The sequence below is a fragment of the Leucoraja erinacea genome, chromosome 2, assembly GCF_028641065.1.
Source record: "Leucoraja erinacea ecotype New England chromosome 2, Leri_hhj_1, whole genome shotgun sequence".
Taxonomy (NCBI): Eukaryota; Metazoa; Chordata; class Chondrichthyes; order Rajiformes; family Rajidae; genus Leucoraja; species Leucoraja erinaceus.
Genome location: NC_073378.1, coordinates 40,270,413 through 40,292,279, shown reverse-complemented (window position 1 = coordinate 40,292,279; position 21,867 = coordinate 40,270,413). Strand labels below are relative to the sequence as shown.

The following is a 21,867-nucleotide window of genomic DNA, read 5'->3' as shown; positions in this document are numbered from 1 at the left end:
AACGTTCCAATCGATTGCGTTCCACAAAAACCCACTCGCATGATGATTTGAATGGCCATTAATTTATGGGAATTAAACACTAAATTCCTTCCATTTGGCCTATAAACGGCCAAGATTGGCCAAGATTGTTCCCGATGTTGGGGAAGTCCAGGACAAGGGGTCACAGCTTAAGGATAAGGGGGAAATCCTTTAAAACCGAGATGAGAAGAACTTTTTTCACACAGAGAGTGGTGAATCTCTGGAACTCTCTGCCACAGAGGGTAATGTGAGGCCAGTTCATTGGCTATATTTAAGAGTAATTAGAAATGGCCCTTGTGGCTAAGGGGATCAGGGGGGGTATGGAGAGAAAGCAGGTACGGGATACTGAGTTGGATGATCAGCCATGATCATATTGAATGGCGGTGCAGGCTCGAAGGGCCGGATGACCTACTCCTGCACCTAATTTCTATGTTTCTAAACCCATGACAATGAGATTTAAAAATCATGTTATATTGTGAATTCTTGTGTGAATGTTATTTGGACACTTAGGCTATTTAAAAATGTTAATCTTTTCTTAAGAAATGGATAGATGTTTAGATCTAGTAATTGAATTTTGTAATTAGCTACAATTGGGTAACTAACTAATTATATGCTTTAATTTCAGGTCATCCAAGTATGATTGTTTCATATTTGTTTCAGAATGCTTGAATCTATAATAACTGAACATTTCTTTCAGTTCTCTTAATTTTTAAGAAAGTTATGGGCTTTTGACCGTCCTTGATCACAGCTTTTGTGTTAAGTCAATGGAAAAGCAATAGGGAACAAGATGCCAATTTCCTGGTATTAAAATGGCCATAACATTTTTAATACTGAAGATATGAAAGTGAATTAGGTGTCAAATTAAACTTCTTTTTATGTTTTATCTGATGGGATAAATTGCAGACTTGATTTTTAAAAATCTCAAAATGTTGTAACATTGCTATACACTGTACTTCCTCAATAGCAAGAATGTCCTTCCACCAACCCTCGCCCTCCCATCTCCTACTCACCCTGCTCCATCCCTTTCTTCTCCCACCCCTCTGCTCCTCTACTCCACCCCTACCACCCCCGTTTTCTCTCCCATCCCTCCTTCCCACCACCTTGTTTGTCATCCCCGTCTCCTCCCTCGCCTTCCGCAAGTGCCGCAGCGCGTGAGCTCCCGGGCCGCCCATGAAGCGCGCGCGTGACCGGGCGGGTTGAGTTGAAGCGCCGAGGGCCGGGCGGGGGATCACGGGCGGTGTTGTTGCAGCGACAGCGATGGGGGTTTGGAGCCACAGGTTTGGGCTTGTGCTGCCCTTGATGCTCGCTGCGTTCCCCTGTATCGCAGGTGGACCTTTGCATGCACAGTGCAAGGTTGAATGGTAGGTCGCACCGCGTAAAATATAGGTTATCTCAACTGCGGGTGGTTTTGTCAATACAGTGGTTGTTATGTAAATAGGAAAGCTGGGGATTGTGCAGTTATAATGTTTTGCCTGTATATATGAGAAGTGAAAGTCCGTGTTGCAGAGAATCTGTTTCATGATTCACGTTGTTTCCAAGCCCATTCGGACTTTAACCTTGTTATTTTAAACGTCTCTACTGATATTGCGGGAGGCGGGGTAAAGTTTTTACCAAAGATCTTGGCCCCGCCTCCCGCAATATCAGTAGAGACTGTGCATTCCAAAGTTTTTACCCCGCCTTCCGCAATCTCAGTAGAGACGTTTAAAATAACAAGGTCAAGTTGTTTGGCACATTTTCCCTTGCATTTGTATTTGCAGGAGAAAATAACAACAGCTTCAGTACCAAATCAATTGGTGAAGTGTACTTTTATGTAACTGGCAGTCTTATATGCCATGCCAATTTAGCAATAACATTATAACATAGTACAATGAAGCACAGGAAAATACACTTCAGCTCATAATGTCCATTACCTTGGTAAACTAGTCTCATCTCCCTGGAGATGACCTATATCCATCCCTCCATTCCTAACATCTACATGTGTTTATCTAAAAACCTCTTAAACACAACTATCGTATCTGTCTTTACCACCATCCCCAGTAGGTCGTTCCAAGCACCCACCACCCTCTGCTTAAAACAAAATGGTCCCGCACATTTCTTTGGAGTATGTATGTTAAAGAATTGAGAAGGGAAGAGTCTATTCAAAATTGGGTATTATGCAATTTGAAGGGATTGGTTAATACTCTCAGTTTAATGGAATATTTTAGGGGAGTGTGGCCACAATCTACAGAATTCTTCATTAAGATGATAAGTGGTTCAATTCAAAGCTAGAGTCCTAGGTTTAAATATAGGAAATGAATATGGTAATAAATGAGGGAGGCTACATTAAAAGAAGAGATAACAAATTACTTCTCTGAAATGCCAGTGGATCAGGAATCCGATAAAAGATGAATTCAAGGAAATTAGTATTAATTTAAAAATAAGTGGGAGAGAAATTAATTGCACTGTAAGAATAAATCCCCAGGGCTTGATAACATTCAAAATGCAAAGTGCAAGAGGAACTCAGTATCTAGGGAGAGAATGGACAGGCGACGATTCAGGTCTGGACTCTTCTTCAGTCTAGGCCGACCTGAAATATCCCCTGTCCATTCCAACCTACTGCGTTCCTCCATCACATTGTGTTTTTCTAAACATTTCAACAGCTGCAGTTCATGTGTCTCCTGATAATATCCATCCCAGACTACAAAAAAGAGGAAGCTACTGAAAAAGCAGATGCATTGTTTTCAACCTCAAAGGTCCTATAGTTTATGCAATAATTCTTTAAAATTGGAGATAGGAAATATGAACCCACTATTTAAAAAAACCCAGAAAAAAAACAGGGTATTACAGAACAGTTCGACAAACATTAGTGGTAGGGAATATCCTGGAGTCAGATGCAGAATAATGTGGATAAATATGAATATAAATACTGACTATCCCTGCAATAAAAGTGGAAAGGTGGAGTATTTTTTTAATAGCTTTTTTAGTTTAATTTAGTTTATTAAATACCGTACAGTTACAGGATAAAGGATATAACATTTAGAGCAAGATAAAGTCTGATTAAAGACAGTGTAAGAAATGCTGCTGTTGAAATAAAGAATTAAAAGAGTGGAGCGATTATAGGTCCCACATAAGAGATTAGTATACAAACTTAAAGCATACGGCATTGGGGGTTCAGTATTGATGTGGATAGAGAACTGGCTAGCAAACAGGAAGCAAAGAGTAGGAGTAAACAGGTCCTTTTCACAATGGCGAGCAGTGACTAGTGGGGTACCGCAAGGCTCAGTGCTGGGACCCCAGCTATTTACAATATATATTAATGATCTGGATGAGGGAATTGAAAGCAATATCTCCACGTTTGCGGATGACACTAAGCTGGGGGGCAGTGTTAGCTGTGAGGAGGATGCTAGGAGACTGCAAGGTGACTTGGATAGGCTGTGTGAGTGGGCAAATGTTTGGCAGATGCAGTATAATGTGGATAAATGTGAGGTTATCCATTTTGGTGGCAAAAACAGGAAAGCAGACTATTATCTAAATGTTGGCCGATTAGGAAAAGGGGAGATGCAGCGAGATCTGGGTGTCATGGAACACCAGTCATTGAAAGTAGGCATGCAGGTGCAGCAGGCAGTAAAGAAAGCGAATGGTATGTTGGCTTTCATTGCAAGAGGATTTGAGTATAGGAGCAGGGAGGTTCTACTGCAGTTGTATAGGGTCTTGGTGAGACCACACCTGGAGTATTGCGTACAGTTTTGGTATGCAAATCTGAGGAAGGACATTATTGCCATAGAGGGAGTGCAGAGAAGGTTCACCAGACTGATTCCTGGGATGTCAGGACTGTCTTATGAAGAAAGACTGGATAGACTTGGTTTATACTCTCTAGAATTTAGAAGATTGAGAGGGGATCTTATAGAAACTTACAAAATTCTTAATGGGTTGGACAGGCTAGATGCAGGAAGATTGTTCCCGATGTTGGGGAAGACCAGAACAAGGGGTCACAGCTTAAGGATAAGGGGGAAATCCTTTAAAACCGAGATGAGAAAAACTTTTTTCACACAGAGAGTGGTGAATCTCTGGAACTCTCTGCCACAGAGGGTAGTTGAGGCCAGTTCATTGGCTATATTTAAGAGGGAGTTAGATGTGGCCCTTGTGGCTAAGGTGATCAGAGGATATGGAGAGAAAGCAGGTACGGGATACTGAGTTGGATGATCAGCCATGATCATATTGAATGGCGGTGCAGGCTCGAAGGGCCGAATGGCCTACTTCTACACCTAATTTCTATGTTTATCCTGCGACCAGCATGTAAAGAGGCACCTGGATTTGGCGCCATCTTTGTTTCAGATTTGGGAATGTTGATGTACAAAGGGATCTGGATGTCCCTGCACACCAGTCACCCAATGCAAACTATTAAGAAGGCAAAATGAGAATTAGCCATCAACTGCAAGTGGTTTTGACTACAGGGACGTGTTTCTCTACAATTGAATACTGCCGTGGGTGACCATATATGGAGCATTATGTACATTTATGATCACCTTGTGTAAGAAAGGAAACAGTTGCCATTGAGAGACATATTCAGTGATGCATACTATTTCTAGCCATGGTAGAACTGTTGTCTGAAGAGGGAATGGATCGGCTAAGCCCACACTCGGAGTTCTTAGAAGAATGAAAAACAATCTCATTGAAACAACATTTTGAGAGGGCTAAACCAGCCAGATATGGGGAGCATGCTTACCCAGGTTAGGGGGTCTGGAATGGAAGATCAGTCTCTGGTTGCAGTGTAAGATGTTTAGGCCTAAGTTGATAAGTTTCTCCACATGAAGGATTGTTAACTGAAAACTTCTATCAGTGGAGACCAAGTCACGGAATATATTGAAGAAGGTAGTGGACAGAATTCTAGGCACAAAGGCGTAAGAGTGAGAGTGGGAAATAGTATTGAGATTGAGATTGAGATCCGTTACGATCATATTTAGTGGTGACATAGGTTTGAAGGGCTGAATGACCTTCTCCGTTTTTCTCTGTCTTCTAACAACCTTTAGAAATTGATATTGATTTGATGTTCATTTTGTAGGACATTTGGGATTCCATGTATGAATGTGTATCTGGAACTGGTCAGTCAGATTAAAAAATGGACGACTGCTGATAATTGTGTAAATGGAGGGGAAAAGTGTTTGTACACCGTGAGTATTGATTTTGTTTGAATTCTGCCCAATTTTTTTGAATCATTCTACTTGGCTGTGTGAAAAATGACACTACTATTACTTTTGGGGTTTTATGTAAATATCTTAAATAAGGTACATTGCTCAGGTGGCAACATAAGGGTGGCACGGTGGCACAGCGGTAGAGTTGCTGCCTTACGGGTGCTGCCTATATGGAGTTTGTACGTTCTCCCGATGACCATGTGGGTTTTCTCCGAGTGCTCCGGTTTCCTCCCACATTCCAAAGACAGTTAATAATAATAATAAACTTTATTTTGGATTCAAGGTCCAGACAAGGGGCAACATTACATAAAAATGCATTGCATATTAAAAAATATCATACAGTACATATAAAATCTTAGTATATCACTTATAAAAGCATCATAGAAACATAGAAAATAGGTGCAGGAGTAGGCCATTCGGCCCTTCGAGCCTGCACCGCGATTCAATATGATCATGGCTGATCATCCAACTCAGTATCCTGTACCTGCCTTCTCTCCATACCCCCTGATCCCTTTAGCCACAAAGGCCACATCTAACTCCCTCTTAAATATAGCCAATGAACTGGCCTCAACTACCTTCTGCGGGAGAGAGTTCCAGAGATTCACCACTCTCTGTGTGAAAAAAGATTTCCTCATCTCGGTCCTAAAAGATTTCCCCCTTATCCTTAAACGGTGACCCCCCTTGTTCTGGACTTCCCTAACATCGGGAACAATCTTCCTGCATCTAGCCTGTCCAACCCCTTAAGAATTTTGTAAGTTTCTATAAGATCCCCCCTCAATCTTCTAAATTCTAGAGAGTATAAACCAAGTCTATCCAGACTTTCTTCATATGAAAGTCCTGACATCCCAGGAATCAGTCTGGTGAACCTTCTCTGTACTCCCTTTATGGCAATAATGTCTTTCCTCAGATTAGGAGACTAAAACTGTACGCAATACTCCAGGTGTGGTCTCACCAAGACCCTGTACAACTGCAGTAGAACCTCCCTGCTCCTATACTCAAATCCTTTTGCTATGAATGCTAACATACCATTCGCCTTCTTCACTGCCTGCTGCACCTGCATGCCTACTTTTAATGACTGGTGTACCATGACACCCAGGTCTCGTTGCATCTCTCCCTTTCCTAATCGGCCACCATTCAGATAATAATCTACTTTCCTGTTTTTGTCACCAAAGTGGATAACCTCACATTTATCCACATTATACTGCATCTGCCATGCATTTACCCACTCACCCAGCCTATCCAAGTCACCTTGCAGCCTCCTAGCATCCTCCTCACAGCTAACACTGCCCCCCAGCTTCGTGCCATCCGCAAACTTGGAGATGTTACATTCAATTCCCTCGTCCAAATCATTAATATATATCGTAAATAGCTGGGGTCTCAGAACTGAGCCTTGCGGTACCCCACTAGTCACTGCCTGCCATTGCGAAAAGGACCCGTTTACTCCTACTCTTTGCTTCCTGTCTGCCAGCCAGTTCTCTATCCACATCAATACTGAACCCCCAATACCGTTTGCTTTAAGTTTGTATACTAATCTCTTATGTGGGACCTTGTCGAAAGCCTTCTGAAAATCCAGATATAACACATCCACTGGTTCTCCCTTATCCACTCTACTAGTTACATCCTCGAAAAATTCTATAAGATTCGTCAGACATGATTTACCCTTCATAAATCCATGCTGACTTTGCCCAATGATTTCACCACTTTCCAAATGTGCTGCTATCCCATCTTTAATAACTGATTCTAGCAGTTTCCCCACTACCGACGTTAGACTAACTGGTCTGTAATTCCCCGTTTTCTCTCTCCCTCCCTTTTTAAACAGTGGTGTTACATTAGCTACCCTCCAATCCTCAGGAACTACTCCAGAATCTAAAGAGTTTTGAAAAATTATTACTAATGCATCCACTCTTTCTGGGGCTACTTCCTTAAGTACTCTGGGATGCAGCCTAAATGGCCCTGGGGATTTATCGGCCTTTAATCCATTCAATTTACCTAACACCACTTCCCGGCTAACCTGGATTTCACTCAGTTCCTCCGTCTCATTTGACCCCCGGTCCCCTGCTATTTCCGGCAGATTATTTATATCTTCCTTAGTGAAGACAGAACCAAAGTAGTTATTCAATTGGTCTGCCATGTCCTTGTTCCCCATGATCAATTCACCCGTTTCTGACTGTAAGGGACCTACATTTGTTTTAACTAATCTTTTTCTCTTCACATATCTATAAAAGCTTTTGCAGTCAGTTTTTATGTTCGCTGCCAGTTTTCTTTCATAATCTATTTTCCCTTTCCTAATTAAGCCCTTTGTCCTCCTCTGCTGGTCTCTGAATTTCTCCCAGTCCTCTGGTAGGCTGCTTTTTCTGGCTAATTTGTACGCTTCATCTTTTGTTTTGATACTATCCCTGATTTCCCTTGTTATCCACGGATGTACTGCCTTCCCCGATTTATTTTTTTGCCAAACTGGGATGAACAATTGTTGTTGTTCATCCATGCAGTCTTTAAATGCCTTCCATTGCATATCCACCGTCAACCCATTAAGAATCAATTGCCAATCTATCTTGGCCAATTCACGTCTCATACCCTCAAAGTTACCTTTCTTTAAGTTCAGGACCCTTGTTTCTGAATTAACGATGTCACTCTCCATCCTAATGAAGAACTCAACCATATTATGGTCACTCTTGCCCAAGGGGCCACGCACAACAAGACTGCTAACTAAACCTTCCCCATTACTCAATACCCAGTCTAGAATAGCCTGCTCTCTCGTTGGTTCCTCTACATGTTGGTTTAGAAAACTATCCCGCATACATTCCAAGAAATCCTCTTCCTCAGCACCCTTGCCAATTTGATTCACCCAATCTATATGTAGATTGAAGTCACCCATTATAACTGTTTTACCTTTGTTACACGCATTTCTAATTTCCTGTTTGATGCCATCCCCAACTCCACTACTACTGTTAGGTGGCCTGTACACAACTCCCACTAGCGTTTTCTGCCCCTTAGTGTTTCGCAGCTCTACCCATATCGATTTCACATCCTCAAAGCTAATCTCCTTCCTTGCTATTGCGTTAATCTGCTCTCTAACCAGCAACGCTACCCCACCTCCTTTCCCTTTCTGTCTATCCCTCCTGAATATCCCTGGATGTTCAGCTCCCAGCCTTGGTCACCCTGGAGCCATGCCTCCGTGATCCCAACTATATCATAGTCATTAATTGCTATCTGCACATTCAACTCATCCACCTTATTACGAATGCTCCTTGCATTGAGACACAAATCCTTCAAGCTTGTTTTTACAACACTCTTACCCCTTATACTATTATGCTGAAAAGTGGCCCTTTTTGATTTTTGCCCTGGATTTGTCTGCCTGCCACTTTTACTTTTCACCTTGCTACCTATTGCTTCTACCCTCATTTTACATCCCTCTGTCTCTACGCTCACACATTTAAGAAACCCTTTCCCTTTAACTCCATCCTCCACTATCCCATTCGACACCCCACCCCCGTTATTCAGTTTAAAACCACCTGTGTAGCAGTGGCAAACCTGCCTGCCAGAATGCTGGTCCCAAACCTGTTAAGATGCAATCTGTCCCTTTTGTACAGTTCCCCCTTACCCCAAAACAGATCCCAATGATCTAAGAATCTAAATCCCTGCCCCGTGCACCAGTTCCTCAGCCACACGTTCAGGTCCCGTATCTCCCTGTTCCTGCTCTCGCCAGCACGAGGAACTGGAAGCAAACCGGAGATAACAACCCTGGAGGTCCTGCTTTTCAGCATTTTTCAGAGCTATCTAAAGTCACGCTGCAGAATATTCATCCCCTTCTTTCCGACATCGTTTGTGCCGACATGCACTACCACTTCCGGATGTTCACGTTCGCCCTTGAGGATTTTCTGCACTCTGTCTGTGACATCCTGGATCCTGGCACCAGGAAGGCAGCACACCATCCTAGCATCCCGTCTGTTGCCGCAGAAACCCCTGTCTGTACCTCTCACAATGGAGTCTCCCACTACAATGGCGTTGCCTGCCTTAGGCCTTTTTGGTTTTGGCTCAACAGCCCTATTCGCATCGCAAGCCAGTCCGCCGCTCAGTGTAAACACGTCTTCTGTCCCGACAGCTTCTAAGTGGGTGAACCTGTTCACAAGAGGTACAACACCCGGGGACGTTGGCATTCCATGCTTCCCTCCCTTTCTCACTGTCTCCCACCTTCTCTCTTCCAGTACCTTAGGTGTAACAATCTTACTGTAGGACTTGTCGAGGAACGACTCAGTTTCTCGGACTAACTGGAGGTCATCAATTTGCTTCTCCAGTTCCCCAACACGGTCCTTCAGGAGCTCTACCTGGATGCACTTCTCGCATTTGTAGCAGCCAGAGGCATCAGCGGTGTCCTTGACCTCCCACATACTGCAAGCATCGCACTGAATCTCCTTCTTTCGTCTCTACCTCTCAAGCGTATTGCGTGGTCTTCTTTCCTCAGCGCCGAAGACTCTCGAGCCAAAGACTCACACTTTACTCACAAGGCCGCTCACTTACTGCCGCTCCCTAAGATTGCTTAAATCGACTGATAAATTGCCTGATTTACCAATTTACAAACCAAATTCTTCAGTTTTCAACTGTTTTCCCGGCACTGATTCACTTCTCTCCTTCCACTCGGGCTAGAGCCAATCAGTCTTATCTCTTGCTAATCTCCTCCTGCTGTTGCTCCAAATCTACAGCAGTTCTGAGCTGTACATCATAAATCATATATTAAAAAAAACCACAATACATAAATTACAATCCAGAATAAAAGAATGATCAATGTCCTACAATGAGACAACGATACCAGTGTCTCCACAACTGGGATTCGTAGCGTGTAGTGCTAAACCTTATGTTTGACAAGGCCACAATAATTACATTTTTAGAGTCATTTATCCTGCACATGAATTTATACATAAGATTTCTTAGGATAGCTTCTAAAGTACTGACTCCTGCAGCCACACACATGTTACTAGCACTACACCACCTAGGTTTCCTTAGCAGTGTTCTCATGGCATCATTATATGACACCTATGGTCTCTGCAAACTTGTCTTTCCATAGTTCGACCACAGGTGCGCAGTGTAGAGTGGTGTGCAATATGCTCTAAATAGCGACATCTTCACCACATCTGCACACGCACCAAACTTACGTAAGAAAATATTTGCCTGTAATACAGCATGCATCGTTGCCTATAAATATCCTTATCATCTGTCATTTGTTCTGTAATAAAATGCCCTAGATATTTTACCTTATTACAGACACTAAGATTATTGTCAGACAATTTAAAATCAGGAAATTTTAGACATTTATCCTCTTTGGTCCTACAGATCATAACAGCACTGTTACAAGCATTATATTTAATATCATGTTCCACACCATACACAGAACATATAGTAAGGAGCTGCTGGAGACTAGCGCTAGATCGACTAAAGACCACAAGATCATCTGCATACATAATATGGTTCACTAAAATATTACCAATCATGCACCCAGTATTACAGGCTTTCAATTGTTTGGACAATTGATGAATTGATATCATCAATATAAAGATTAAAAAGGACTGGGGACAGAATTCCCCCTTGTCTAACACCATTGCTAACCCCAAATGGGGCTGAGACCCTATTGCCCCATTTTATTTGCATAGTCTGGTGGGCATACCAGTAGGCCAGAATTCTCACAATGTATTTAGGCACCCCTCTTTGACTCATTTTAACAAACAGCTTTCTGTGGTTAACACGGTCAAAGGCTTTGGAAGCATCAATAAAGCACATAAGGATTGAAGAGTTTTTGCCTATATTTGTTTACAATCTCCTTTAGGGCATATATGCATAAGTCAGTGCCATAGCTTTAAAAACAAACTGGTTGTCTGTGGAGTTAACAAACTCATTTATTTTATCCAGCAGAACTCTTTCTAAAACTTTTGACAATATGCTGGCTAAAGCTATGGGCCTATAATTATTTAGGCTGCCTACTTTAGCAGCATAGCAGCTTTGTCCATAATGACCGGCACTAACAGAACAGATAACATTGAGTCTGGTAACAAGCCATGAAGCATAAAGCCAATAAAATAAATAGCAAGGAGAGGAGCTATCCTCATACTCACATACTTAAGATGTTCAGCAGAAATATGATCCAAGCCACTTGCTTTGTTGTTGGACAGCTTGTTCATGGCATGATACACCTCATGTGACATAATCACCATCGAGTCATTACTCTCAATATTGTCCACCCTATACAAGTCACCTTGGACACAGTTGAATAAAGTACTATAATGTTGTCGCCATAACTCCGCGATATTAGCTGTTCTGGAGATTCCATCTACAGTGCATGGTAGAGATGTTTTGCAACTGTTAAGAGCTCTCACTTCTTTCCAAAAATCTAGAGCATTGTTACTTAGCAGCTTCTTAGCCATGGAATCAGCCCTCATAGCTTGCTCATTTTTACAGATGAAGCGAACAGCACACTTATACCTTGCCTTAGTGAGCTTCTTGTACTCAAACACAAGCCCCTGTCTGGGTCTACCTGCTATAGCCCATGATTTGGTGGTTTCACGGGCTTCAGTATGATACTCAGCTACATACTTATTCCAGTCAGGCCTGATGTCATGTGATTTATTTTTATGCTTACAGTAGGGCTTACTACCTACATATAGAGCGCTTACATGGAGCAGATATCTCTCCTATGCTTCATATCCTTACAATTAACATTACTACACATTATTGCATCTTTAGGTAAATGAATATTGCTTAAGGATTTATCTGTATGGAAATAATAGGCTAAGATGTATTTCTTTGTAAGCATTGACCAGTCCAGTTTTTCTGTATTAAAGCTATTCTATCTCTGGATACCACAGGTATGTGTTCAACATTTATTGTCATAGCAACAGGTATATGATCAGTCATTGCTGCCCCGTACAGAATGCTCATACACCCCAATGAGGCATGTGCATCAGCTGTACTAATACAGTGGTCCAGCCATGATGTAGTGTGCCAGGCCTCACTAATACAAGTATAACTATCTGTAGGTAAAAGCACTTTCCTTGACAAAATTATTATCTTGACAGAACTGAGCCATATGATTGGCAAATAATGAGTTCCTATCTGAGATATCTGCATTTATATCCCCAATGACATATACACTACAATAATTATTGTTTTGAATAAAAGAATAGATGAAAGCAAGCCTATTTAAATATTCATCCTCTTTCTGATGGCATTCATAGGGTGTATATAAGTTTGTAGGTTGATTGACTTTGGAATAAATTGTAAATTGTCCCTAGGATAGTGTTAGTGTGCAGGGATTGCAGGTCGGCAAGGACTTGGTGGGCCAAAGGGCATGTTTCCGCGCTGTATCTGTCAACTAAAGTAACCTCTGTAATAAAACATCCTTAGGATCTGGTTTGAATTGAAAGAATACTTTAACAAGTTTTTGGAATACAAAAACAGAGGCGTAGAGAGGTATTTAGAGAGGACACTGAGTTGGATGGTCAGCCATAATCATATTGAATGGTGGTGCAGGCTCGAAGGGCTGAATGGCCTACTCCTGCACCTATTTTCTATGTTTCTATGTTTCTATTTGCAAAGTATTTCAGCTTCTGACCTGTAATTCCTGCTGTAAATAGTTTAATTTAATTTATTTTAGAGTCATAAAGTGATACAGTGTGGAAACATGCCTTTTGGCCCAACTCGCCCACACTGGCCAACAATGTCCCAGCTGCACTTGTTCCACTTGCCTGCGCTTTCGCCCATATCCCTCCAAACCTGTCCTATAAAAGTACCTATCTAATTGTTTCTTAAATGATGGGTTAGTCCCAGCCTCAACTACCTCCTCTGGCAGCTTGTTCCATACAACCACCACCCACCATCTCGGATTCCTATTAAATATTTTCCCCTTCACCTTGAACCTATGTCCTCTGGACCTCGATTCTGGGCAAAAGACTCTGTGCCTCTACCCGATCTATTCCTCTCATGATTTTGTATACCCCTATAAGATCTCCCCTCATCCTCCTGCGCTCCATGGAATAGAGACCCAGCCTACTCAGCCTCTCCCTATAGCTCACACCCTCTAGAGGGAAATGGACAGTTCATGTTTTAGGTCATGATCCGTCATCCAGACTGAAAGAGTAGAGGGGAAGGTTCCACAAGGGGAGGAGGTCAAGAATGAGCGAGCAATAATATACAAGAGGAAGGGTTGATTGGCAGATAAGTGGGGGAGGAAAGGGCGGAGATAACGACAGACTCTGGAGGCGATGAGTGGAGAATGAATGGCTGCAGATTCTGGATTCTGATAGGAAGGAAGGTGCAGAGTGGAACAGAATGAAGAGCGGTGGTGGTGTCCCCTTCAAGGTGGGGAGGGATGAACAAGTAGAGGAAGAAGATCCAATGAGGGGATCCAATGAAGATCCAATGTGGGGAAGGGGGTGTAAGAGAAACGGGAAGATCAGGGGCTAGGGCGTAAGGTGGGAAGAAGTGTGTGTAAGAGGAAATAGGAGAGGGAAAGGGATAGAGTGGGTGCAGGTTACCTGAGATTGACAAAGTCGCTGTTTGTGCCATTGCGTTGTGGATTGCCCAGGCAGAAGGTGAGATGTTGTTGCTCTACTTCGTATTTGGCCATATCCTGGTAGTGGAGGAGACCCAGGGGAAAGGGAATTAAAATAGTTACAACCAGGACATCCAGATGGCCACTGCGGACTGAACGTAATCAAACCCCTCATCGCTTGTCTCCACCTATCGCTTGATAATTCTTGCCCCACCTCTTTGTACTGGCTCCCTCTCCTCTGTAACTCAGTCTAAATGAAGAGTCTTGACCCATTCCCCTCCACAGATGCTGCCTAACCCATTGAGTTCCACCATCTGCTCTGCTATTTTCTGTTCTGTACTGCTTTGCTGTTTTGATTTGTCACTTTCCAGGTCTGGGTGGTTTGCTGGAACATGTTGCTTTTTAAGTTGAACTTTTGTGAGGAATCTTAGTATCTCTGCTGAATAGGAAACAAGAAAGCTTGTTCAGATAAAGATCCATCAAGCGATTCACCCTTTGGCTCCCACTACTGAATCAATGTGAAATTGCCTTAATTTAATTTATAGCACCGCTACTTATTCCTTGTGACTCAGAAACACCTTACGACATGTTTATTAGTTTAAAGACATTTGAAAATCCTGTTTTTGTAAGATTTACATTAATTATTTTAAAATACAATTATGTTTAACAAGCTTGCAAGGAAAACCCTCTAGTTATCCGTATGAATAATAACGTTAAAAAAATGTTCTCTTTTTTTTCCCCCTTCCATATCTCTTTCATTTTCCTTTTAGCTAAAGTCTGCAAATAAACATTTCATTGTGGCTCAGCACACCACTCCAGTGCACAAATATGTTGATGACCTCACATTCAAATTGTCTTCCTCTTTCAATAACGGATCCTGCTATGTCTCTGTAAGTATTAAAATATATTTCTATATGGCGCACAAAATTAGTCTTTATCATGTCTTTCCCAAATTATAGACTTAGATTTGTCTTAGTTATACAGGACACAAACAGGCCTTTCAACCCAACTTATCTATGCTGACCAAGTGCCTTCCTGACGTAAACTCATTTGCATGCATTTGGCCTGTATTCCTAATAAACTTCTGTTGCTATCTAAATATCTTTTAAATATAGTAATTGTAATCCACAGATGCTGCCTGATCTGCTGTGTTCTTCCAGCACTATGTGTTTTGCAGTCAAGTAATTCTCTCCTCATAACTCAAGCCCTCTAACGTCCTTGTAAATCATTGTGAAATATTTTGGCACCTTATTGAGCATAATTGCATCCTTCCTATAACATGGCAACCAGAACACATTATATTCCAAATGTGATCTCACCAACATATTGTACAACTTTAACATGATATCCCAACTCTTGCACTATTGCCAAGTTCGATGAAGGCAAGAATACCCCGCTGAGTTTCTCCAGCTTTTTTGTGTAACCCATGCCATATGTCTACTTTGAACTTCCTTGTCTACCTATGTCACCACTTTTAAGTATGTACTTGCACCTTTAGGTCACTCTGTTGTACAACACCCCCTAAAGCCCTGCCATTTACTAAGTAGGCTGCATCCCTGTTTTAACTTCCAAAAATGCATCACTTTGCACTTGTCTGAGTTTAATTCCATCTGTCAATCCTTGACCCCTCCCCCCATGGTCCACATAACGAGGGTCGACTGTAATGCATTTTGAATGCAAGAAAAAGCTGTGGATGTTTAATCATATTCAGGAAAATTATAAAACTACTTTTAGTAATGAAAGTATCAGCTTAAGTAGGAAACAGAATGCTCGGTTGTAGAATGCATTTAATGGGCCCCCACTATCCTTCATAACATTTATACTTTTTCTCAACTAGAAAAATTGTTTTGGAGAGATGAAAGATTTAAAAAAATCTAGAGAGTTCTGCAAGTAATTAGCAAATTATTTATTTCCTGGATAAGATGGTGATGGGCGATCTTCAAGGTTTGATAAGAGTGGAGGAATTTACAAGACCTTTGCACAATACATGAAAAGATTAACTGGTTTGGTTTGCGATTTGAGTGATCCATGACAAATAAGGAGAGCTTGGTAATTCCTGAAAGAATATGACAATTGAGCAGCTTCTTGGCCTGTCTCACTGGCAGCTTCTTATATTTCAGAAAAGGCCAATTTCAAACTTCCATGCTGGATTTGAATTCATGTTCTTGGGCTTAATATTTGAAATCTCTAGACTGTTCATTCAGTAACATTTGCACTACTTCATTTATTCATTTTTCAGGCAAGATTAGTTTTATTACCCATCCCTAATTTATCTCGGAAAGAAGGTGGATCACCCTCTTGGACTGCAGGTCCATCTGATGAAGTTGCTCCCTTTCATAAGTTCATTTGTGATAGGAGTAGAATTAGGCCATTGGGTCCATCAAGTCTACTTTGCCGTTCAATCAATAGCTTTCACAGAGTTATTGGCATGGAACGCTAGGACTTGTTTGAGTTAATCAACCTGACGAGCAGATGATGCCCATGCACAATAGGTTTATAATTTTATATTAATATTGTGAATAATTTACCATTGTTTGCTTGCATCTAAAATTCAGATCGATTGTCAGAAAGGTGGTCAAAGGTTTAATATAATGATGTACCTGAAGTATTTCAATTTTTCAGTTTTAACAATTTTATTTAAGTATGGCCTTTTTAGTAATGCAGCCCATTCTTATTCCAGGGTTTCTCTGTTTCTGAAGTATGGTATGCAGTCTTTGACTATGGTACCAACTACTGCAACCTGCACAACCTTATTGAAGGTGAGCCCTGAAAATAAACATTAGTAAAAAAGTTCATGTAATTAAAAAGTGTACTACTTGCGCCATTTTCTTTTTTATTAAATTTTGCAGGTAGTGGCTTGGACAAAGTTTCAGGTTACAGTGAATCAACAAGCAACTTCAATTGCACTCAGTATTCAAAGGCTAATTGTACTATCTACTAAATGTAGTGTGCTTTATTAAGAAAATCAGGAAGCTGCATATGTTGCTTGACAGGGTGTTTGTTTTTCAATCCATGTTTGAAGACTTTCGAATGAATGTCATATATTCAGTCTTTCCTCCATTATAGTACCAAAGTACTTTGAAGTGCCTTGGGTAAGAATTTTTTTTTTTTGGCTTTATATTCAGTAGTATCAGGCATTCTACCCATTTACTAATTGGGCAATTTGTAATTCAAATTTGATACTTGTCACTGAAGTGAAATATTGGAATATTAGAAAATTACTGAGCCCCATTAGTTATTTTCATACTGTATGGGATTCATCATAATCTACCTTGATTTCTATCTATTTTTATTCTACCATGTGCATGTGGCATATCGCCTTGAATATATCCCCACCTTATTTTGTTTTAACTCTCCCTCCCACTACTGATGGTTAATTAAGTGCCAAACCATAATAGTGGTATTAATATTTCATAATATTCCTAAATGTTCCTGCCCTGTTCTATTTATGTTTTTCTCGTGGTTCCTTAACAATTTTTTGGAAATTCCATTTGCTTGGAGAAATATTTTGCAGCATATAGTTTCTAATCTCAATAAATTAAAATATTATTCTGTTTTCTACTTAAAGCCACCTTTCCCAGTAATATATTTGAGGGGTTGCTTACATTTCAAAGACAAATTTGATAGGGAGTACTTGACAATGTGATGGCGAATTTGAGATATGCTGTGCAGGTTGCCTGGTGATGAGTAAACAAACCAGAGGAGGAAAACGAGGAAGACGCTAATATATTAGCTTGATTTATCCAGTAGCCCCTCTCATTAATACTGGTTCCAAACTTTGACATCTCCATTTTAAATCAATGAGTAAAGAAAGAAAACACAGAACATTTACAACTTATTTTTAATCTACAGCCTGATTAAGGAATCTGTTTTACAAGTACATGAAGAATAAAAATGCCTTTGTATTATTATAACATTGTTGTCCAATAAAACTAAGTGTTTTACTAGTTTTTCTGCTTGGCATTGTCTGCAAATGAATCCTTTTAATTATTTGTCTTTTGGAGCTAATTCATCACTCTTTATTTTTAACAACTCATTTACCTGGTGTGTGTATATGATTATAGTAATTGAACTGAGATGTTTATTCTGACGTTGAGCCACATCAGGAGTGTTTTATTGACATATGTCCCAGATAGGACAATTAAATTCTTACTTGCTGCAGCACAACAGAATATGTAAACATAGTACATAACTATGGAAACAAAATCCTTTGGAATGTAGTTTCTAGCACTGTTGAACGGACAAGTTGTGCACGTTATTACTAAGATTTTCTCAATATGACTGGACAGAACAATTATTGCAGAAATGGAAAATAATCTTTAGTGAAATGGAAGATTATGTTCACATTGCCTTGTGCTTTATCTAAGAAACCAATTATCTGGATGCTCGTTATGATGCAACCTATCCAGGTGAATCACAGCTTAGTTTGTGAACCTCTTTGCTCAAACCCATATGAAATTGCAGAGAACTGTTACTTGCCCAATCCGTCACACAAACCATCGTTCCAGCACCCCTCTGTGTCTGCCCCCCAATCACTCCATCCTGTCTTAGGAAAGAAGCCAACATAATCAAGGACCCCGCCCCCCCCACCCGAGGGTCATTCTCTCTTCACCTCTTTCCCTTCAGGCAGAAGATACAAAAGGTTGAAAATACATGACACCTTCTCATGACATTATGCTCTCTGTAGCCTGCTATTAAATTAGTAGTTTCATTGGGTTCCATGATGATGTGCCTGTGGCAGTTTGTGGTATGTGTTGAATGATAGGTGGTCTTTTGGCTAAATGGCAATCAGATTGGGTTGTGCTGAACCATGAGGTTGGAGATTAAGGTCATATAGTGCCTCAATGCTTCAATCTGCCCCCACAAATCTCTCCTTTGAGCATTTAGAAACATAGAAAATAGGTGCAGGAGTAGGCCATTCGGCCCTTCGAGCTTGCCCCGCCATTCAATATGATCATGGTTGATCATCCAACTCAGTATCCTGTACCTGCTTTCTCTCCATACCTCCTGATCCCTTTAACCACAAGGGCCACATCTAACTCCCTCTTAAATATAGCCAATGAACTGGCCTCAACTACATTCTGTGGCTGAGAATTCCAGAGATTCACCACTCTCTGTGTAAAAAATGTTTTTCTCATCCCAGTCCTAAAAGATTTCCCCTTTATCCTTAAACTGTGACCCCTTGTTCTGGACTTCCCCAACATCAGGAACAATCTTCCTGCATCTAGCCTGTCCAACCCCTTAAGAATTTTGTAAGTTTCTATAAGATCCCCCCTCAATCTCCTAAATTCTAGCGAGTACAATCCGAGTCTATCCAGTCTTTCTTCATATGAAAGTCCTGACATCCCAGGAATCAGTCTGGTGAATCTTCTCTGCACTCCCTCTATGGCAAGAATGTCCTTCCTCAGATTAGGAGACCAAAACTGTATGCAATACTCCAGGTGTGGTCTCACCAAGACCCTGTACAACTGCAGTAGAACCTCCCTACTCCTATACTCAAATACTTTTGCTATGAATGCTAACATACCATTCACTTTCTTCACTGTCTGCTGCACCTGCATGCCTACTTTCAATGACTGGTGTACCATGACACCCAGGTCTCGTTGCACCTCCCCTTTTCCTAATCGGCCACCATTCAGATAACAGTCTACTTTCCTGTTTGCCACCAATGTGGATAACCTCACATTTATCCACATTATACTGCATCTGCCATGCATTTGCCCACTCACCCAGCCTATCCAAGGCATCTTGCAGCCTCCTAGCATCCTCCTCATAGCTAACACTGCCCCTCAGCTTCGTGTCATCCGCAAACTTGAAGATGTTGCATTCAATGGAGTTAATAATGTCACACCACATTGCAAGATGTACCCATGACTGTGTAGCCTAGCTCCAAGATCCTGGTTGGGATGTAATAAAATTGTACAAGGCATTGGTGAGGCCAATTCCTATGGTGTACAATTTTGGTCGCCTAATTATAGGAAGGATGTCACTGCTATTTACTAGAACTGGTTTCAGCAACCTACAGAGCTTGAACGTGTCATCCGCAGAAGGTTAAACTTGAAGATGATGAGAGGGATAGACAGAGTTGACGTGGGAGCTTTTCCCACTGAAGTAATGTCAAACAAGGGGACATGACTTGAGAATTAGGGGCTGAAGTTTTAGGGGTAACATGAGGGGGAACTTCTTTACCCAGTGGTACTGTGTGAATGAGCTTCCGAAGGTGGTGGAGGCAGGTTCGTTTTTATCATTTAAAAATCTTGGATAAATATTGCCGACGAGCGCACAACTAGGGGGTGTGTCAAGGATCGAGATGGCCTGTTTCCGTCATGTGGTCTTTAAAAAACAAGTGTCAAGGATATTTTCGTATTTTCGTAACAAAACACTATGCACCAGCAAAAAATAAACTGCAAGAGGAATTCAATGGGTTAGGCAGCATCAGTGGAGAGAAATGGACATACACTATTTTGGGTTGGGGCCCTTTAAAATTGCTTGCACATCCCATTTATACTTCCCCCCCCTCTGACCTTAAACCTATGCTCTCTGGCATTTGATATTTACAATTTGGGAGGAAAATTCTGACTGTCTCCCCTATCTCTGCCTCTCATAATTTAATGAACTAAAAGAAGTCTTCCCTCAGCCTCCGATGCTCTAGAAATCCAGGTTTATACCCTCTAATACCCTCTACATGCTACATGGGAAGGTTTACACTAGATTAGCAGGGGGATGGGATCTTGTGCAGGACAGTCACGTGAGAGGCTAGAAGTTGGTATGGAGGATGGTGTGGGAATTGTTAGTGGACAGAATAGGCAGATGAAAGGCAGAGAGCGAGGAAGGAGGGTTGGTTTAAATTGCAAGTATTTTAATGCAAGGGGTCTGACAGGTAAGGCAGATAAACTCATGGATAGGTATGTGTGACCGGGACATTGTAGCCATGATTGAAACTTGGTTAAGGGACGGGCATGACTGGCAGCTCAATGTTCTGGTGTTCAGGAGAGATGGGTGAGGGAAAAAGAGGAGGGGGGGTTGCAATGTTGGTTAAGGAGTATGTAACGGCAATAGGGAAAGGGCATTTAATGATTCAAACCCATTCCACCATTCATTGAAGTTGTGACAGATTTAAACAATACTTTGTGAACTTGCCTTGATCCAACACTGCTTAAACTTGATTATTGGCCAAATATCAATTAATATTTATAAAAAAGTATTAACCTCTACCATCCTTTATGTGTAGGAAAGTGTTTTTTAACCTCACTCCATAAAAACAGGTCAAGCTTGTTAGAATTGCATCATTTTCATTATATAATACTTTGAATCTTAAGTTCAGAGGTGGGGATGTTCATAAGTTCAAACATTTCAAAGGTCTGTTTATTATCACGTGTACCAATGAAGGTACAGTGAAACTCGAATTACCATACAACCATACTTAAAAAAAAAGCAAAAAGACACACAACTACATAAAAGTTAACATGAACATCCTCCACAGCAGATTCGCCACATTCCTCACTCTGATGGAAAGCAATAAAGTCTAATCTTCCATCTTTATTCTCCGGGGCAGTTGAACCATCCGCAGTCAGGGTGATCAAAGCTCCCGCGTTTGGGGTGGTCGAAGCTCCTGCAGCCTGAAGCTCCCAAAGTCAGTCCTTAACCAGGGACCACCAGCTCCTTGATGTTAAGTCCGCAGGCTCCCGTGGTTTGAATTCCCGAAGTCGGTCCCCAGCAAAGGCCGCCAGCTCCTCAGTGTTAGGCCGCAGTGCGGACGGATATACGATCCGGAAAAAAATTGCATCTCCGTCGAGGTAAGAGATTTTAAAAAAGTTCCCCCACCCCCCACATAAAACAAGCTGAAGAACACTTGTTAATATAGAAAAGTTAATATAACCATCCACATTAATGTTTTGACTGAAATAGCAGTACAAAGGGTGTATTTCCCATCTATTGTTATTCCATGTTTAGTTTAGAGATACTGTGCGGAAACAGGCCCTTCGGCCCACCGAGTCCTCACCCACCAGTGCGTCCCGCACACTAACACTATCCTACGCACACCAGGCACAATTTTACATTTACACCAGGCCAATTAACCTACAAACCTGTACGTCTTTGGAGTGTGGGAGAAAACCGAAGAACTCGGAGAAACTCACG

The 21,867-nt window shown here is 41.4% G+C and overlaps 1 protein-coding gene across 1 annotated transcript; it reads left to right on the top strand.

Moving 5' to 3' along the window:
* Positions 1–1,187: 1,187 nt before the first annotated feature.
* Positions 1,188–17,678, top strand: LOC129709102 (uncharacterized). The gene is made up of 5 exons (XM_055655224.1): positions 1,188–1,379; positions 5,060–5,168; positions 14,499–14,618; positions 16,409–16,487; positions 16,578–17,678. The coding sequence occupies exons 1-5, from the start codon at positions 1,276–1,278 to the stop codon at positions 16,667–16,669; spliced, it is 504 nt and encodes a 167-aa protein (XP_055511199.1). The 5' UTR covers positions 1,188–1,275; the 3' UTR covers positions 16,670–17,678.
* The last annotated feature ends 4,189 nt before the right edge of the window (positions 17,679–21,867 follow it).